Below are 15634 nucleotides of genomic sequence, written 5' to 3' on the forward strand. Positions count from 1 at the left end.
AACTTAGATAAATTAAATAGATGACCCCTTCTAGGCAGTTTTTTAATCTAGTTAATTCAGATCTTTGTTTCAATACAAATGGAAGTATTAGAAGGTTGCTAAAGGCTGAATGCTAAGTCTTAATTTCATAAATATATGGGCCTTACGGGCGTTTACTTCTATTGTTAGGTACTTTCAACAGATGATTTGCAGCACTTGTCATATGCCGTAATCGTCACTTGCGACTAGCATTGATAAAAATCTGAGCTCTTTAATCATATAAAAGGCCTACAGGTATATAGATAAAATTGAATGAACCGGCTAAATATTTTCAACGTTATCGCCCGGAACAGTCGCAGACTCTAAGCCTATGTCGGATCTGTGCATATAACATCATCCATCATATTGAAAATATCGCAGCATATAGGGGATTGCAATTAAAGATTCATACCTAACACGACGTAACAAGCTTAGCTTATCTAATCTACTTTTTGATAAATTTTCACCAGGCTTTTGAAAATTTTGTCTCATTTCATCATTTCGAGTTCGTTCTACCTAATGCCAAAATCTTAGGGCACAACACGTCTTATACCATTCAATGCCCGACGGGTGTCAGGCATGATCATGCATCAGGTGCATGGATAAAAAAGTACCTCAGATGTTTATCACGTTTAAGTATATAAGTGACCATTTACAAAAGTGACAAGTGCTAATTACATGCTAAGTTGTTGATATTATAGGAACGCCCTATATATATATATAGCTTTTCCCATTATGGCCTAGACGTATGTCAACATGTACTTAACCCTCGGAAAGAGGGTTACGATGCGGCAACCCATTACCCATGATGTATATATTTATATTGCGGACAAAACATAATCATACACTTTTGTTCGTTTTTTCAATAACGACTAAGACAAATTATTTTAAAGTAGTTATATGCAAAGTGCAAAAGAAAAATTGAACAGTTTTAAAATCGTTCTCAGTAAATCATGCATGTAAAATAGTTCATGCATGGCTATACTTATACTGCATGCATGTAATTAATAAAAGGTATTCAGGTGTTTCTTTTCCGACAAAATAGAAATGGATTTCGTACAAAAGTAAATGCTTTAAATCATATTTTGAGTATAAATATATAGAATTTTTTTGTGTTTATTTTTTCAAACAATTATAGGGCGCATTGGTGTCGAATAAAATTCACGTCATTAATCCTATTTACAAATCAGGAAATGTTACATTATTATTTATGTATATATCTGTAGTATTTCGTAGCTACATACTCATGCAGTTCAATTCATATATATAATATTACACGCGCGAATCATTGAATTATGAACCTTAGGTTACTGTCTCTCGTCAATTTTTCTCCCATCCCTAAAGATTTCTCTAAAGTCTTCTTCTGCCTACATACAATCTCCTCGTTTTGGTAGAAGTCCATTAAAAAGTTGTACGCAATATGCACTTCAAAGCTCTGCATGCAGGAACTTCGTAAACGTCTTAAGTTCTTTCGGTGATTTTGAGACTCCTGAATACTGGTTTTAATGGTTGGAGCCTGTATACACAAATCGATGTTGTGGTATTCGCATAACGGTGATTTATGAGGTTCCGAGGCAGAATGAAATCTGTCACCCAGGACGAAATGGCATTGCGACATTGCATGATTCATTTCATCTTGGGAATGGGACGCGCCATCCTCGCGGAGAAACTCCCACGAGGGTCGAACGGTTCCATCACTGTATTCTGGGGGAACTATGGCAGGAACGTTTTGATTCTATAAAATAAGTTTTTGAACTATTTATAATTCAATACAGTTTCTGTTAAAATTAGCTAGTGTAGTAGTGTTGATATCTTTCAGATCTGTCTGTTTCATTAAATGTCTGCATGGTTATATTGGAATTATAATTCTAAGTGCATGTGCTGTAATATATACGTTTTACTATATTTTGTAGACTTGCGGTGATAATCACTATACCGAATTAAGATTTGCGTCAATGTTATATGTGTCATACATATATATGCCAACATTTCCTCATCTGCATGAAACAAATTATGCATATCAGCTAAGTCAACGGTAAAGTGACAAAGACGGATTTGTCATGCGATTTAAGAGTTTAACCCGAAGGCATGCATCTGTCCCAATTATCTATCAGTTCCGATCCAAATATTTCCGCACATCCGGATAATTATCATTACATTAAAAACAAATCTTTTATCTTAAACCAACATTCTCAAGGGCCAAGGTTCTCAAGGTTATTTGTACCTGGTCATATAAATGATTGTCAATTAGAAAAGATTAGCCGGCGACAGGCAAGAATGTATACTCACTTCCTTAGGTTTTCTTCCTAATTCAGGCTTTTCAAAACACCCAGCATTCATTCCCCACAACTTTTCGGCTGTTTTGGGATCCCTGCATTCAAGGTGGCGAACAAATCCGCAAGGCGTGTCATTAATAAACACAACAGGGGGGTGTTTCAAAGACAGGTACAGGTCAGCAGCATCCCTAACAGACTCCGTCAGCGCCAAAAATTTAGACGCAACTGTTGCCTAGGAAAAAATTCAAATACCAATTAAATAGGCTACATGACCGTACGATCGCGTATTACGTTTTAATTGTTACAACTCACCCCGTGGCGGCAAAGCAAATGATAAAATCCACCTGTGTGTCCGGGCACTTTCCCAAAACCATGACATGGACAGTTACCAATTAAAATGCTCCCGTACAAGTCATGCAGTACGCCACACAAGTATTGCTGCAATGATAATAAATATTTTTAGCAAGCAGTTTTAAAAGCAGAAACTGAAACATAATTATATAAGACTCCGATAAATCTTATGTTATAAACTTATAATTAACTGCATTTAGCTATAATCAGCAAACCTTAGATTTCCCTGTTATAGGTATCCCACAAGCTAGGGCTATATCGTTGATAAACGTTGCGTCGCATTCTTTGAGTACATCCATATCAACTTTTCCTTCTGAGATAAACTTGTGTAGGAGTGCCGGATCACCTGAACATATGAACGTTCCAGAATCAGTATATAATAGCCACAGTTTTCAGCCAAAATGTAGGAGACTTATCGGGATATCCTACTGTTATCATTTCAAGACATTTGGACGTCCCTAACCTGTCGGCTGATGTGACTTAAGGTACACACTTTTCTTTTTAGTCTCGGTGTTTATTGCGGTCCCAGTGAGACTAGGTGCAATTATGGGTGGCAGTTCCTCTATCGCGACTGAAAACTTATCGTTCGATCTTGTATAAACCGTTTTCTCGAGCCAACGACGTCGAAGTTTTTTAAGGAACTCTTGTAATGGAACCATATCTTTGCGGTCCTCATCATCTTTAGTATAGTTGACCTATTATAAAATATAAAGAAAATGGCATAGCGCCGTTTGAGTTCATCGCAATTTAACATATAGCATATAATATATACACGTGTAGTATAAAATATTTCAAACCTGACGGTTTGTGCAAGAATTTTTTTCATTGCCATCGCCCAAACATATTTCAGGGTATACACCACATATACCACAGACCACGTCATCGAGATTTCTTTCCGTTACCATCTCAAAACTATAAAAACCATTATAGAGTAAATCCTCGATGTACGCCATCTCGCCATCTGTCGGGACAGAATTCTAAAAGAAATATATAGATAAATAAGTTTAATTAAGAAACAGGTTATAGACTCGTTCTTATATGTTCTCATGGACACGCATATATTGAGCTCCGAAATTCGTCCTGTATCTGGAACGAACTCGACGAAGCTATAGCATTCAAAGCAAGCAAGCTGAAACATTATTTCATTACATGAACTAACCTCCTTGCATTTGGCTTTCAGAGTTTGAAGCTTTGCATGAATAATATTTCCAATAGGTTGCCCTTTCTTAAAAAACTCCCTGAATTCCAATAGGATATCCAGCGAAACCAAAACTTTGTCGGAGACGTTAAACAAACCTATATGGAAATAATTACTAAAATTAATAATAAAGCTCACCGACGTAGAGTTTTAGATACATATATAGTATTATATTATTTTATCCCTACCTAGTTTTTCCACCGACGCTTGATGCATGGCAGAACAAACGCGGGATGAGCATATTTTCACCATAATATTTACTTCTTTGAAGGGGTTAAGTTCTGTGATAAGATAGCATGTGTTGTCTTGAGATTGCCCTGGATGGGTGCGGCAGTCACCTAACTCGGAGCCACATAGCTGACATTTTCCAAAATCGGGTTTGAAACTATTTGGCCAACCTTCGCCAACACCAAGTAATGTTGAAGCATCCCTCTTCGCTATGGAATGCAACAACTCACTCGGTAGAACATATGGCAGGACTTTTACCCTTTCTGCCAAAGTCAGTGTCGAACTACGTTGGCTCGTTTTGTCGGCTGCGTCATCTGTTGAAGCAACCACTGTCGATGATTCACCAGCAGAAGAAATGACGTCTTTACTAGTAGCGACAAAGCATGACCGTAGCAAAGCTATGTGTGTACACATTGATTTCGTTCTTACTTGCTTCCCTTTTGCCGCGAATCCCCGACAGTCTTTTCCTGTACAAACGTAATCGCAATCTTTTGTCCCTTTGCGGACATGACAGTATCCGAGGGGATTGCTTGCTGAAGTTTGTCCCAGCACACAAAACATTCTATCAGACACCTGTATGACACAATTCTGCATACATGCAGCTGAATTTAATATTGATTGTAAGGAACTTTTAAGGCTTTCACTACCAACAAATTTATCTAAATCCGGTTTCAGAATAGCAACTGGCGGAGTCTTAGTGCAATCCTTGGCTTCGTCTACATGACGGCAACTAAAATTGGCCAAGCGCGATGACTGGTGTGACACTGACCTTACAATCTTGCAGGCCTCCACGCTACAAAACCACATAGTACCATCGGTGGTAACAAAACAGCGATCATCTTTTGTGCTGGTTTTGACGCTAAATATACTTTCACAAACCTCTACTGCTTGAGGAGAATACTTCATTTTCTTACTCGAGGGTTCGAATGTTCCTCCTAACGCGTGACCGCACATTCCACATTGTGGTGGTTTTGAGCGATTGAAGTACGCTGCATTGCAGTTAGGGCAGGAACCACGGCCACGTTTGCTCATTGCTTTCAGTACACTTTTGAACTAAATGCTGTTAACAATTCTGGACGACTTCGTTTCTTGACTATTTTGAATACGACTAGTTTGAATACCTGCATGGGTGTATAATGCCTAAAGGTATACTTTCCTAGCTTTTTTGACAAAAATATTTAGGTTTGTTTGTGCAAGATTTTATCTTTGCTCTGACAGCTGGACATTGCGAAAACGCCCCATAAGATATTACATTTGCCCTGACAGCAGGACATTGCGAAAACGCCCCATAAGATATTACATAGCCTGCGCGCAGACACCCTGAAAAGCCAGGCGGATACATACGTCTATATCGTACACGCTAGATATTATATGGTTCTGTACGTAGATTTTGTCTTTGCAATGACAGCTGGATATTACCAAAAAGATATTACATGGTTCTGATATTTCATGTGGCTCAGTTTTGATAGCTTGAACATAATTTAATAATATCACACATGCATATATAAGTATCATTCAAAATTTAATAATAATATCACACATGCATATATAAGTATCATTCAAAATTTAATAATATCACACATGCGCAAGTATCATAATAGCCTGTGAGTTATAAACAACAGCACGCGCATATTTTGTGCCTCGATCTAGTTCAAAATTTAATAATATCACACATGCGTAAGTACATAACAGCCTGTGAGTTATAAGCGGATGTATAAAGAGACATCTTATTCGCTTCCGACATGTGATTGGTCGACCACCACGGCCACTAAATATTTGTCTTAGCCAATCTCTTTAGACCTTGTGAACAGTGCGTAATAACAGCAAGTAGTGATAAGGAAAATATTATTGTTGCTGGAGGTTTTTTGACTAACTCTGTAGAGATGTTTAACTGGCGTCAAAGAACATGGTCGCCATTACAATCAATGCCAAAGGATCGTTGTGGAGCGACTTCATTTATTTATAACAATCATATGACTATAGCTGGGGGTTGGTGTGATTTGTCTGACATTGTTGATGATATGATTAGAATGAATATTGATCCAAACCCTGATCTCTCAACACACTGGAGTGATTGTCCTGTTAAACTACCTGATAAGTTGGAATACCACAGCAGTGTGCTGTATAATGATCAGTTGATAGTATCTGGAGGTGATAATGGAAATGGTTCATCTGACTTGATCAGATCAGTCCAGCTTGTTCCTCCCTATACTGTGAATACCTTATCAAGAATGCCAGAACCAAGACATGGTCACAGCATGGAAATATTTGATGATAATTTGTTGATAGTTGGTGGAAAAACAACTCTCTATAACAACGACAATCTCAGCAGTGTCATACTGTACAATATAAAGAAGAATGAGCTGAAACAGTTGTCACCACTGCCGTATGAAGTGAGTCAGATGGCAACTGTGAGATGGGGAGACAACATTGTTGTTATTGGTGGGGCCGACAAACATGCCAAGACATTAGATACAGTTATCATTTACAATGTAAAGACAGGACAAAGTCACATGCTGCCATCAATGAGATGTAAGAGGTGGGGATGTATTGCCGTTGTTATTGAAAACAACATTGTAGTCCTGGGAGGATCTGGTGAGCAAGGACACCTGAAGTCAGTTGAAAGTTTCAACTTTGATAGGTATTCTTGGGAAGAATTTCCAGAAATGTCTAAAGCAAGATGGATACACACTGGTGTTGTTGTGTGAACAATATGTAAGGTATTAAGTGAAAACTCCTAACATATTATGAACAATTGAAATGAACTATAAGATTTTCACAAAGTTATAGAAATAGATTGTAGCATTCTAAGTTGATTGTCAGATATATTCTGATTTGTATTTTTGTGATTGAATTTGAATTGAGTCAGTTCTTTGAATTATATATTAAAGAACAACAACAAATCTTTGAAATAGATATTTCCATTCAGGAAGGTTTAAAATGAAACATGAAATAAAAAAATTTAAATAAGATTTTCTGCAACCCCTCCACCTAGGTTTTTTTACAACCTCCCTCCCACAGGTTTTTTCATACACCCCCTCCCACCTTTGTTTTTCAGCCACAAGCCCACCCCTCCCCACCTGGGTTCTTCTGCCCCGGTCCCCCAGACCAAGAATCCTAACTGAGCCTCTGCCTCAAGAAATAGCTCAGTTACCTATTTTAAATATCAGCCTGTCTGTAAATGATGTCTGTGTCTGTCAGACTGCCACAAACCAAGTCATATTTTAAAATTTAACAATTAACAAGATTTGGAGAGATAGTTTTACTCTTTATTAAAACAAAACCCTGATTAACTAATATAAATTGGTTTGTCAACTAAAATAAAATTCTTGTTTCAAGTTTGCTCACAGATTGTTTTGTAATTTCACGTTTTCCATCGTGTCCTTGAAGGCTTTTAGCACAAGATTTACATTATCTTTTGTACTGTTCAAACCCATCAGACCAACACGCCATATCTGAAACATTTCACTACAAAAAGTACGGTTTTTCACAGGGAAAAAAATTTACGATTATGGAGGGAATATCTGCGAATATGAAGAAGAAAATTGTGAATATGGATACCTTTCCAGCAGATCTTCCAAGACCACCTGAAGTATCCATTTTATATCTGAAAAAGAAATTCATTATTCAATTTTAACACTCTCCCTCTTTATTGGACCTCTATGGGTCACCCCCCTGCAAGTCTTAAAAATGCGTCTGTTAGCAGGGGGGGACTCTTTCCAAAGATTCATCACTCAGCAAGTACCGTTAATGGAAGGAACTACCCCCCTGACCATATTAAAAATGGAGCAGTTGGCAGGGGGGTGATTGCCTTTATTTACGGGTACTTGTACTGTAAATGTAATGAATCACCCCCCTGCAAGTCTTAAAAATGCGGCTTATAGCAGGGGGGGTAGAAATTCCCGAGGTCTGTCAATCAGGAAGTACCGTTAATGGGAAGAATCACCCCCCCTGCCAATATTGAAAATGGCGCTGTTGGCAGGGGGGTGATTGCCTTCATTTACAGTACTTGCTGAGTGACGGAACCACTTATGCAAAAAACTATGGAGTTGTTCCTCTGATAGGTATTCTGTGTCTACACTTTCTTTTTTTTTATTGTATTTTTATCTTTACTGGAGAGCACGACATGAAATTTCCATTTAGACCTATCCCGGGGGGTGACGGGAGTCAATGACCAAATCATTACTCATTCTGTTTCGAGAAATGCATTATAGTTTAAAATTTAGTATAGCAGAATTCATATTAGAGGCGGGAAACTCGTCTTACAAGGTCAGGGAAAAAAGGAAACTCGTCTTACAGGGGAAACTCCTCTTAGAAACTCATCTTAGACGGGAAACTCGTCTGATGTGAATCAGGCCACAGACGGGTTTCTCGTCAGAATTTTCCCGCCTAACTTTCCCGTCTAAACAAACGGTTAATTTGAAGGGGAATCTCTTCTGCACGAGAAACTCGTCTTAAATTCGCATTTAGACGGATAAATCAGACGAGTTTCTGAAACATCAACACGGTCAAGGACGGAACAAGGGTAAAGCCCGCCGCACAAGAGAGCTATCAGCTGAGCAAACGACCTCGCGAGGCAGTTAACTCAGCCTGAAAACTAATAGCACACGATAGAAACTTGCCTCTCGAGGCGAATTCCTCACGAAAAACTATCCGCACACGAAAGTAACTTGCTGAGCTAACAGCCTCGCGAGGTCTTTACCTCAGCTACCAGCTCTCGTGTGAGGCGCGTTTAACTGAGAAAATAAACAAAATTATTATCGTAATAATCACGATACCCTTTTTAGCATTACCCGACCCATCACACGTGTAAATTTTATATCCATTCCAAGTCATATTAAGACGGGTTTTTAGAATCAACTTTCCTGTCTAAGATGAATTTCCCGTGCCTAATATGAATTTGGTTGTTAATGTGAGAGAGATGATACCTTCGGCTTCTCCGGTTCCTTGAATATACAATCCATTGTTATATGGTTTGTTGTTGTTTGAATAAGAACGTGATTTTCGTCAGATCTTCGCAGCAAATGGTGTCATGACAGAACTCCCTGATTTGCAAATTATGTCGACACCATTGTGTGTACGAGAGACTCTGTATAATGATAAATTCACGTTAATTTAATTGTTTTGTAAGATTATAAGAATATTATCGATTCGCTTTGTTGCTACAAGGTTACATCTGGTCTTACCTTGGTGTTCCGAAATCACCACAACCCTGACTGTCACATCCACGGATTAAATTTCTACCATTTGAGCTGCAAAGCTGACCAAGTTTAAAACATTCAACCCCATTATCTAGAAAAATAAATCCAGAAAAATACGATGAAGAATAACGAAGTGATACTTGAGAATTCTATGTACAAAGATATATATCACAATATGTATTCCAGTACCTGCAAAGACTAGGAATATAACAACGATCTTAACAACTCCAAACATCTTTGATCTGCTAAAATTTAATCTTCTAGCTTGAAATGGCTTTTCATCGATATAATGACCGCACTTATACAGGATGTTTAAAAAAATGCAACACTTAATATTTATGAATATTTTGATACGCTATACGATCTTTTGTGATCAAAACGAAAGTGAATTTCATAAACACTTTGAAGTTGCGTTTTTTTTATTCACCACAGCTGTAGATCAATCCACAAGATATCCTGAACCATTTGTGTGTTGATGAAAACTAATTTAGATTGGAATATTATTGCACCGCGAAAATATTCAACTTCACTTAGAGTAAAATACTAAAGTATAGGTCACATCTGGGTGCATTCCAAGCTAATGGGTTAACAAGAAACACTGACAGATAGTTTTGTTAACTTATTAACTGACAATACTCTTCCACTGATGAGTAAAATCATCTGACATTAGACAGAGTAAAATACTAAAGTAGGTCACATCTGGGTGCATTGCAAGCTAATGGGTTAACAAGAGACACTGACAGATAGTTTTGTTAACTTATTAACTGACAGTATTCTTCCACTGATGAGTAAAATCATCTGACATTAGACAGAGTAAAATGCTAAAGTAGGTCACATCTGGGTGCATTGCAAGCTAATGGGTTAACAAGAGACACTGACAGATAGTTTTGTTAATTTATTAACTGACAGTACTCTTCCACTGATGAGTAAAATCATCTGACATAAACACAGTAAAATGCTAAAGTAGGTCACATCTGGGTGCATTGCAAGCTAATGGGTTAACAAGAGACACTGACAGATAGTTTTGTTAATTTATTAACTGACAGTACTCTTCCACTGATGAGTAAAATCATCTGACACGATTAGGAAAAATCTAGGTTCATAATGCTGGACAATGCAGTTTGACCCATTCACTTGGCATACATAGCTCAGTGCGTTATACTCCAGTCCCAGCTCTCTCTCTCAGCTCGCGATATTTGGAAATTTATTTGTGGAAACACCGCAGCAAATTCCAACAATTCCTGACAGCAAATGATGCATTTTATGCAAATACTTTATAAGGAAGAGATATTTGTCTGCATAAACTGATCATTTTGGAGAGGATTTCGAGAAAATACAAACACAGACATCTTCAAGAACGAACACTGTATCTATATTCAGTCTATACAGCGAGGTTTATACTACAGAGCGACAAACAACACAGAACTTGCTTTATTATTACGACACAAGAACGACGTGAAATATGGCTTCATATATACAAGGCTACGATGAAGAACGCTTCGAGACCAAAGTCAGTCAAAATTTTCTGTGTCAGATTTGCTTCAACGTCTTGAAAGAGCCTGTCCTGTGTCCGACAAACCAACATTCTTTTTGCCGTTGTTGTATTACGAAACATCTGGAAAATTCCCAAACATGTCCAACGTGTGCTGATGAACTGACCGTAGAGACTTTGACCGAACCAAATAGAATGGTAAAAGATCTTTTAAATGAGTTAAAAATTCGTTGCGTTTTCATCGACAGAGGTTGTCAAAATGTTGTAGAATTACAGCATCTTGACCGCCATGAAGATACATGTGGATATACACCAGCCGTTTGTACAAACCAAGGCTGTGGACTGGTTTAATTGTCAACAAGCGTGATCTTATTCACCATGAAAGTGAAGTCTGTGAATTCCGAAAGTTGAAGTGTCACTCGTGCGGAGAAATGACCAAAACTTTAACAGATATGGAGGAAAGAATGGCGAATATCGAGAAGAATATGGTAACAAATAAAACAGTTGAAACTAAAATAACAAATTTAGAGAAAAATGTTGCCACTGTTGCGAATAATATGGAAAAAAACACGGCAGATTTAAAAGCAGATATGGAAGGAAAACTCGAAGCGGTTAACAACGAAGTCAAAGGATTGAAAACAGCTTTGGTCAGAGCTTTTGATGAAATGAAGGACGTTCTTATCACGATGGAGGGCAAAAAAGAAGAAAACACAAGAAAAGTAATAAATAGACCAAGTGGTGATAAGGAAAATATAATTGTTGCTGGAGGTGTACGAACTAACTGTGTAGAGATGTTTAACTGGCGTCAAAGAACATGGTCGCCATTACAATCAATGCCAAAGTATCGTTATGGAGCGAATTCATTTATTTATAACAATCATATGACTATAGCTGGGGGTGACTGTGTTGGTCTTTGCCTTTGGCCTGTCATTGTTGATGATATGATTAGAATGAATATTGACCCAAACCCTGATCTCTCAACACACTGGAGTGACTGTCCTGTTAAACTACCTGATAAGTTGAGAACCCACAGCAGTGTGCTGTATAATGATCAGTTGATAGTCTCTGGAGGTGATAATGGAAATGGTTCATCTGACTTGATCAGATCAGTCCAGCTTGTTCCTCCCTATACTGTGAAGACCTTATCAAGAATGCCAGAACCTAGACAATATCACAGCATGGAAATATTTGATGATAATTTGTTGATAGTTGGTGGAAGTACAACTGGCAATTACAAAGACAACCTCAGCAGTGTCGTACTGTACGATATAAAGAAGAATGAGATGAGACAGTTGTCACTACTGCCGTATGAAGTGAGTCAGATGGCAACTGTGAGATGGGGAGACAACATTGTTGTTATTGGTGGCGTTGACAAACATGACAAGGCATTAGATACAGTTATCATTTACAATGTCAAGACAGAACAAAGTCACATGCTGCCATCAATGAGATGTGAGAGGTGGGGATGTACTGCAGTTGTTATTGAAAACAACATTGTAGTGCTGGGAGGGTGTGCTGGGCGAGGACCGCTGAAGTCAGTTGAAGGTTTCAACTTTGAAAAGTATTCGTGGGAAGAACTTCCAGAAATGTCTAACGGAAGATTGCACCACACTGCTGTTGTTGTGTGAACAATATGTAAGGTATTCAGTGAAAACTCCTAACATATTATGAAGAATTGAAATGAACTATAAGATTTTCACAAAGTTATAGAAATAGATTGTAGCATTCTAAGTTGATTGTCAGACATATACTGATTTGTATTTTTGTGATTGAATTTAAATTGTGTCAGTTCTTGGAATTATATATTAAAGAACAATAGCAAATCTTTAAAATAGATATTTTCATTGAGGAAGGTTTAAAATGAAACTTCAAACAAAACAGTTCAAACAATAGGTAGGTGCATGAGTGAAAAAAATTTGATTAAATATTGACCATGTTGGATCAGAGTTATTAGTTTCTATTAACTGCGGTTTGGATTAAAAAATTCAACTTTCCTAGTAGGATAAATATTTCTAGGAGGAGACATAAAATGAAAGGGTAAACTTACGATGTTTCAGAGCATGTGATGCAGGGAATATTTCTGATGTTAGATTTCAACATTGATAATGGCGCCTGTTCATCTCTACCATGATGTTCCCCACATTTGAAATAAAATTCCTATGAAAGAACAAGAAGTTTGTGATCGACCTACTTTAGTATTTTACCCTGAATAATGTCAGATAATTTTACTCATCAGTGGAAGAGTACTGTCAGTTAATAAGTTAACAAACTAATATCTGTCAGTGTTTCTTGTTAACCCATTAGTTTGCAATGCACCTAGATGTGACCCACTATTGTATTTTAGGTCTGATAGGTGGATAACTTACAGCTGTTTTTCCCTGACAGTTTGTATTGGATTCACATTGTCCCTGCATGCGGCCTTTGATCAATACATCATCCCAACCATTTGGACCCTTCCAAGAAACCATAAATGTTGTGTAAACAAGATGTTTGTTGACATTCAAAAGCTTTCACAGCAAGCTTGTAAACAAGTTGTAACAATGTCAACACTTTATAAAGTTGTCTATAAATCTGCTGGAGATTTTTCACAAGTTGTTTATAACGAAACAGTAAATACCTGTGATAGAACAAAGCTTCCTTCCTTGCAATTTGAACATCGACATCGCAATTTTCCTCGTGTTAGTTTCTTGCAAGTTTTACAATAAACAAAGAAGAAACTTTGCTTGCCTGAGATGAGAGAGTACGAAAAATATGGATTGTTAAACGAACCCTGGTGTTAGAGACGAGATTATTAGAAAGAGAGGGTGGGGCTTTATGGATAAAGTATAATAAGATTGGGGGGAAAGGCAGGGTAGAGAAACCCCTACCCATGCAGCTTTCTCCATGAGAAAAATGCAAGGGTATCAAGCTGGGGATAGGGGTTTATTGGAGACAGACAATTAGAAAAGTGGTACAGTACTGTATTAGAGGACATCCAGGTAAGGGGGTATGGGCAAGGGTGGGGTGGGTTAATTGGAAAAAGGGTTTTTAGAGAAGAGGCATATTAGAAAGGGGTATGCTAGTAGGGAAGGGTATAGGGGATTCAGGATTGGCTATAGAGGGTTAATTAGAGAGAGATATAAGAGTTCTAAGAGGTACATTAGGGAGGGGCATACTATTAGGGAAGGGAATAGAGAATGATTTGAGGGTTTATTAAAGAGGAATATTAGAGAAGAGGTACATTAGAGAAGGACATAATTATGAGAGAGGGGAATAGAAAGTGATTTGAGGGTTAAATAGAGAGGAATATTAGAGAAGAGGTACATTAGGGAAGGGCATAATTATGAGAGAGGGGAATAGAAAGTGATTTGAGGGTTAATTAGAGATGGAATATTGAAGAAGACGTACATTAGGGAAGGGCAAAATTATGAGAGAGGGGAATAGAAAGTGATTTGAGGGTTAATTAGAGATGGTAATTGAGAAGGATATTTTATAGAGGACAAACTAGAGAAAGGGTTTTTGGAAAAAAGGTGTATTAGACAGGGATACAATACAAGGAACAGACATGAAAAAGAGGTTATTATAGTGGATTAACTAGAGAGAGATTTATCAGAAAGGGAGAGGAACGAGGGTGAACATAGAGGGAACATATTGGAAGTATTTATTGAGGGTGTAAAATGAGGAAGGGGATTAAACAGGGTGGGGTCACACCAATGAGAGGTTTATGAAAGATCTCGTCACCACCTGATTGTTGAGATTCACCATCTTCATCTTCGTCATCCTGTGTCAGTTTCACTTTCGTCAAACCATCATTCGCATTGTAAGTTGCATCAACTGAGATCTGACCAGATTTCTGAACAGCATGAATGACGCTGTGGTTCATCTCAGCATTCTAAAAAAAAAGTTTCCGATCTCTGAATGCCAGACTCATTGTCAACTGATGGCAATTTAAAGACTGAGAATTCTGAGAATCATCTGAAAAATCCTGGAAACTGTCCATGAGTGAGAATTCACATAAGTGTGGGTCAGGTTTTAGTGGAGAAAGATGGCTTTGAAAAATGTCTTAAAATATCATTTTATCAAGATTCAGACACTGTGATATTCTGAGATGGAGTGACTCAAGCAAGACAAGCTGTATCATAATCTATCTCAGATTTACTATAACGAAGATGCTCGCTTTAAACATCAAAATCCCGAACTAAAAAAAAACCTCATTTATGAAATCATTTCAACATTTCACAGTAAAGCTTTCGTTATTTCTTTGAAAATTGTTATATAAATCACATTAAAAGCTTGATATTTTCCTAAAAATCACTCACCCCGAGTGTTAATTCATCGGGTAATTCTCGACCGGCAAAAATGATTTTAATTCCAGCAGTTTTGACATTTTTCTTGCGAGCAATTTCGCGTTTTAGTTGAGCGATTGTCCAGGATGGTTGAAAACGAAGGTTAAATGATTTGCCGTTGAAGTTTACGGTCACGTCGTGCGACATATTTCGCTAGAAAAGCTCGTGTATTCCCTTGCAATTAAGATAAAATAATTCAAAATATTTTGCTTCAAAACGAAAGTTTGGAAAAGAAATGTTTGAAAATTGAAAGTTTAAAACGACGGTTGCTTCCACTTACCAAAACAAACTTCCTCCCTGACAGTTTTCTGATCTCTTGAAACACTGGAATGTTTAGCGTTTTCTATGTTGGCAATCAATATAATTCCAGAGATTAGGTTAGGATTAGGGTTAAATTTAGGATAAGTTTAACCGTATTAAACTATAAACCTAAAACATAATCTTAACCCAATTCCTAACATAATCCCAAAGATTGAATTCGTGTATTTAGGATTTAGTGAACATGGAGTTTTATATTAAAAACTATCGCAGCATCGTCAGCACTT

General features: G+C 37.5%; 2 protein-coding genes across 3 annotated transcripts; both read right to left on the reverse strand.

Moving 5' to 3' along the window:
• Positions 1-565: 565 nt before the first annotated feature.
• LOC114538334 (HMG domain-containing protein 3-like) lies at positions 566-5889 on the reverse strand. The gene is made up of 8 exons (XM_028559487.1): positions 4032-5889; positions 3805-3941; positions 3443-3622; positions 3109-3340; positions 2861-2991; positions 2607-2732; positions 2308-2526; positions 566-1753 (listed from the first exon to the last, which is right to left on the reverse strand). The coding sequence occupies exons 1-8, from the start codon at positions 5101-5103 to the stop codon at positions 1304-1306; spliced, it is 2547 nt and encodes an 848-aa protein (XP_028415288.1). The 5' UTR covers positions 5104-5889; the 3' UTR covers positions 566-1303.
• A 2899-nt stretch (positions 5890-8788) lies between these two features.
• Positions 8789-15328, reverse strand: LOC114538339 (E3 ubiquitin-protein ligase parkin-like). 2 transcript variants are annotated; one of them, XM_028559497.1, is made up of 7 exons: positions 15063-15328; positions 14488-14635; positions 13382-13491; positions 13131-13217; positions 12812-12921; positions 9258-9363; positions 9146-9160 (listed from the first exon to the last, which is right to left on the reverse strand). In XM_028559497.1, exons 1-6 carry the CDS (start codon positions 15234-15236, stop codon positions 9360-9362), a joined length of 633 nt encoding a protein of 210 aa, XP_028415298.1. In that variant the 5' UTR covers positions 15237-15328; the 3' UTR covers positions 9146-9160; positions 9258-9359. The 2 variants fall into 2 exon arrangements, with proteins under 2 accessions (XP_028415299.1, XP_028415298.1); XM_028559498.1 differs by lacking the exons at positions 9146-9160; positions 9258-9363 and adding an exon at positions 8789-8807.
• Between the last annotated feature and the right edge of the window lie 306 nt (positions 15329-15634).

The sequence above is a fragment of the Dendronephthya gigantea genome, unplaced genomic scaffold (genome assembly GCF_004324835.1).
Source record: "Dendronephthya gigantea isolate DGI-Jeju-01 unplaced genomic scaffold, DenGig_1.0 000180F, whole genome shotgun sequence".
In the NCBI taxonomy this organism is placed as follows: domain Eukaryota; kingdom Metazoa; phylum Cnidaria; class Anthozoa; order Malacalcyonacea; family Nephtheidae; genus Dendronephthya; species Dendronephthya gigantea.

What these genes read in the sequence shown, in the direction of transcription:
- LOC114538339 (XM_028559498.1), bottom strand. Translation starts at nt 15,236, where the DNA reads ATGTCGCACGACGTGACCGTAAACTTCAACGGCAAATCATTTAACCTT. An exon ending in CCGATGAATTAACACTCGGG is followed by an intron (nt 14,636 to 15,062) that starts GTGAGTGATTTT and finishes CTTTTTTTTTAG; the next exon opens with AATGCTGAGATGAACCACAG. An exon ending in ACTGTCAGGGAAAAACAGCT is followed by an intron (nt 12,922 to 13,130) that starts GTAAGTTATCCA and finishes GTTCTTTCATAG; the next exon opens with GAATTTTATTTCAAATGTGG.
- LOC114538334 (XM_028559487.1), bottom strand. Translation starts at nt 5,103, where the DNA reads ATGAGCAAACGTGGCCGTGGTTCCTGCCCTAACTGCAATGCAGCGTAC. An exon ending in ATTCTTGCACAAACCGTCAG is followed by an intron (nt 3,341 to 3,442) that starts GTTTGAAATATT and finishes ATTTTATAATAG; the next exon opens with GTCAACTATACTAAAGATGA. An exon ending in ATTTGCTTTGCCGCCACGGG is followed by an intron (nt 2,527 to 2,606) that starts GTGAGTTGTAAC and finishes ATTTTTTCCTAG; the next exon opens with GCAACAGTTGCGTCTAAATT.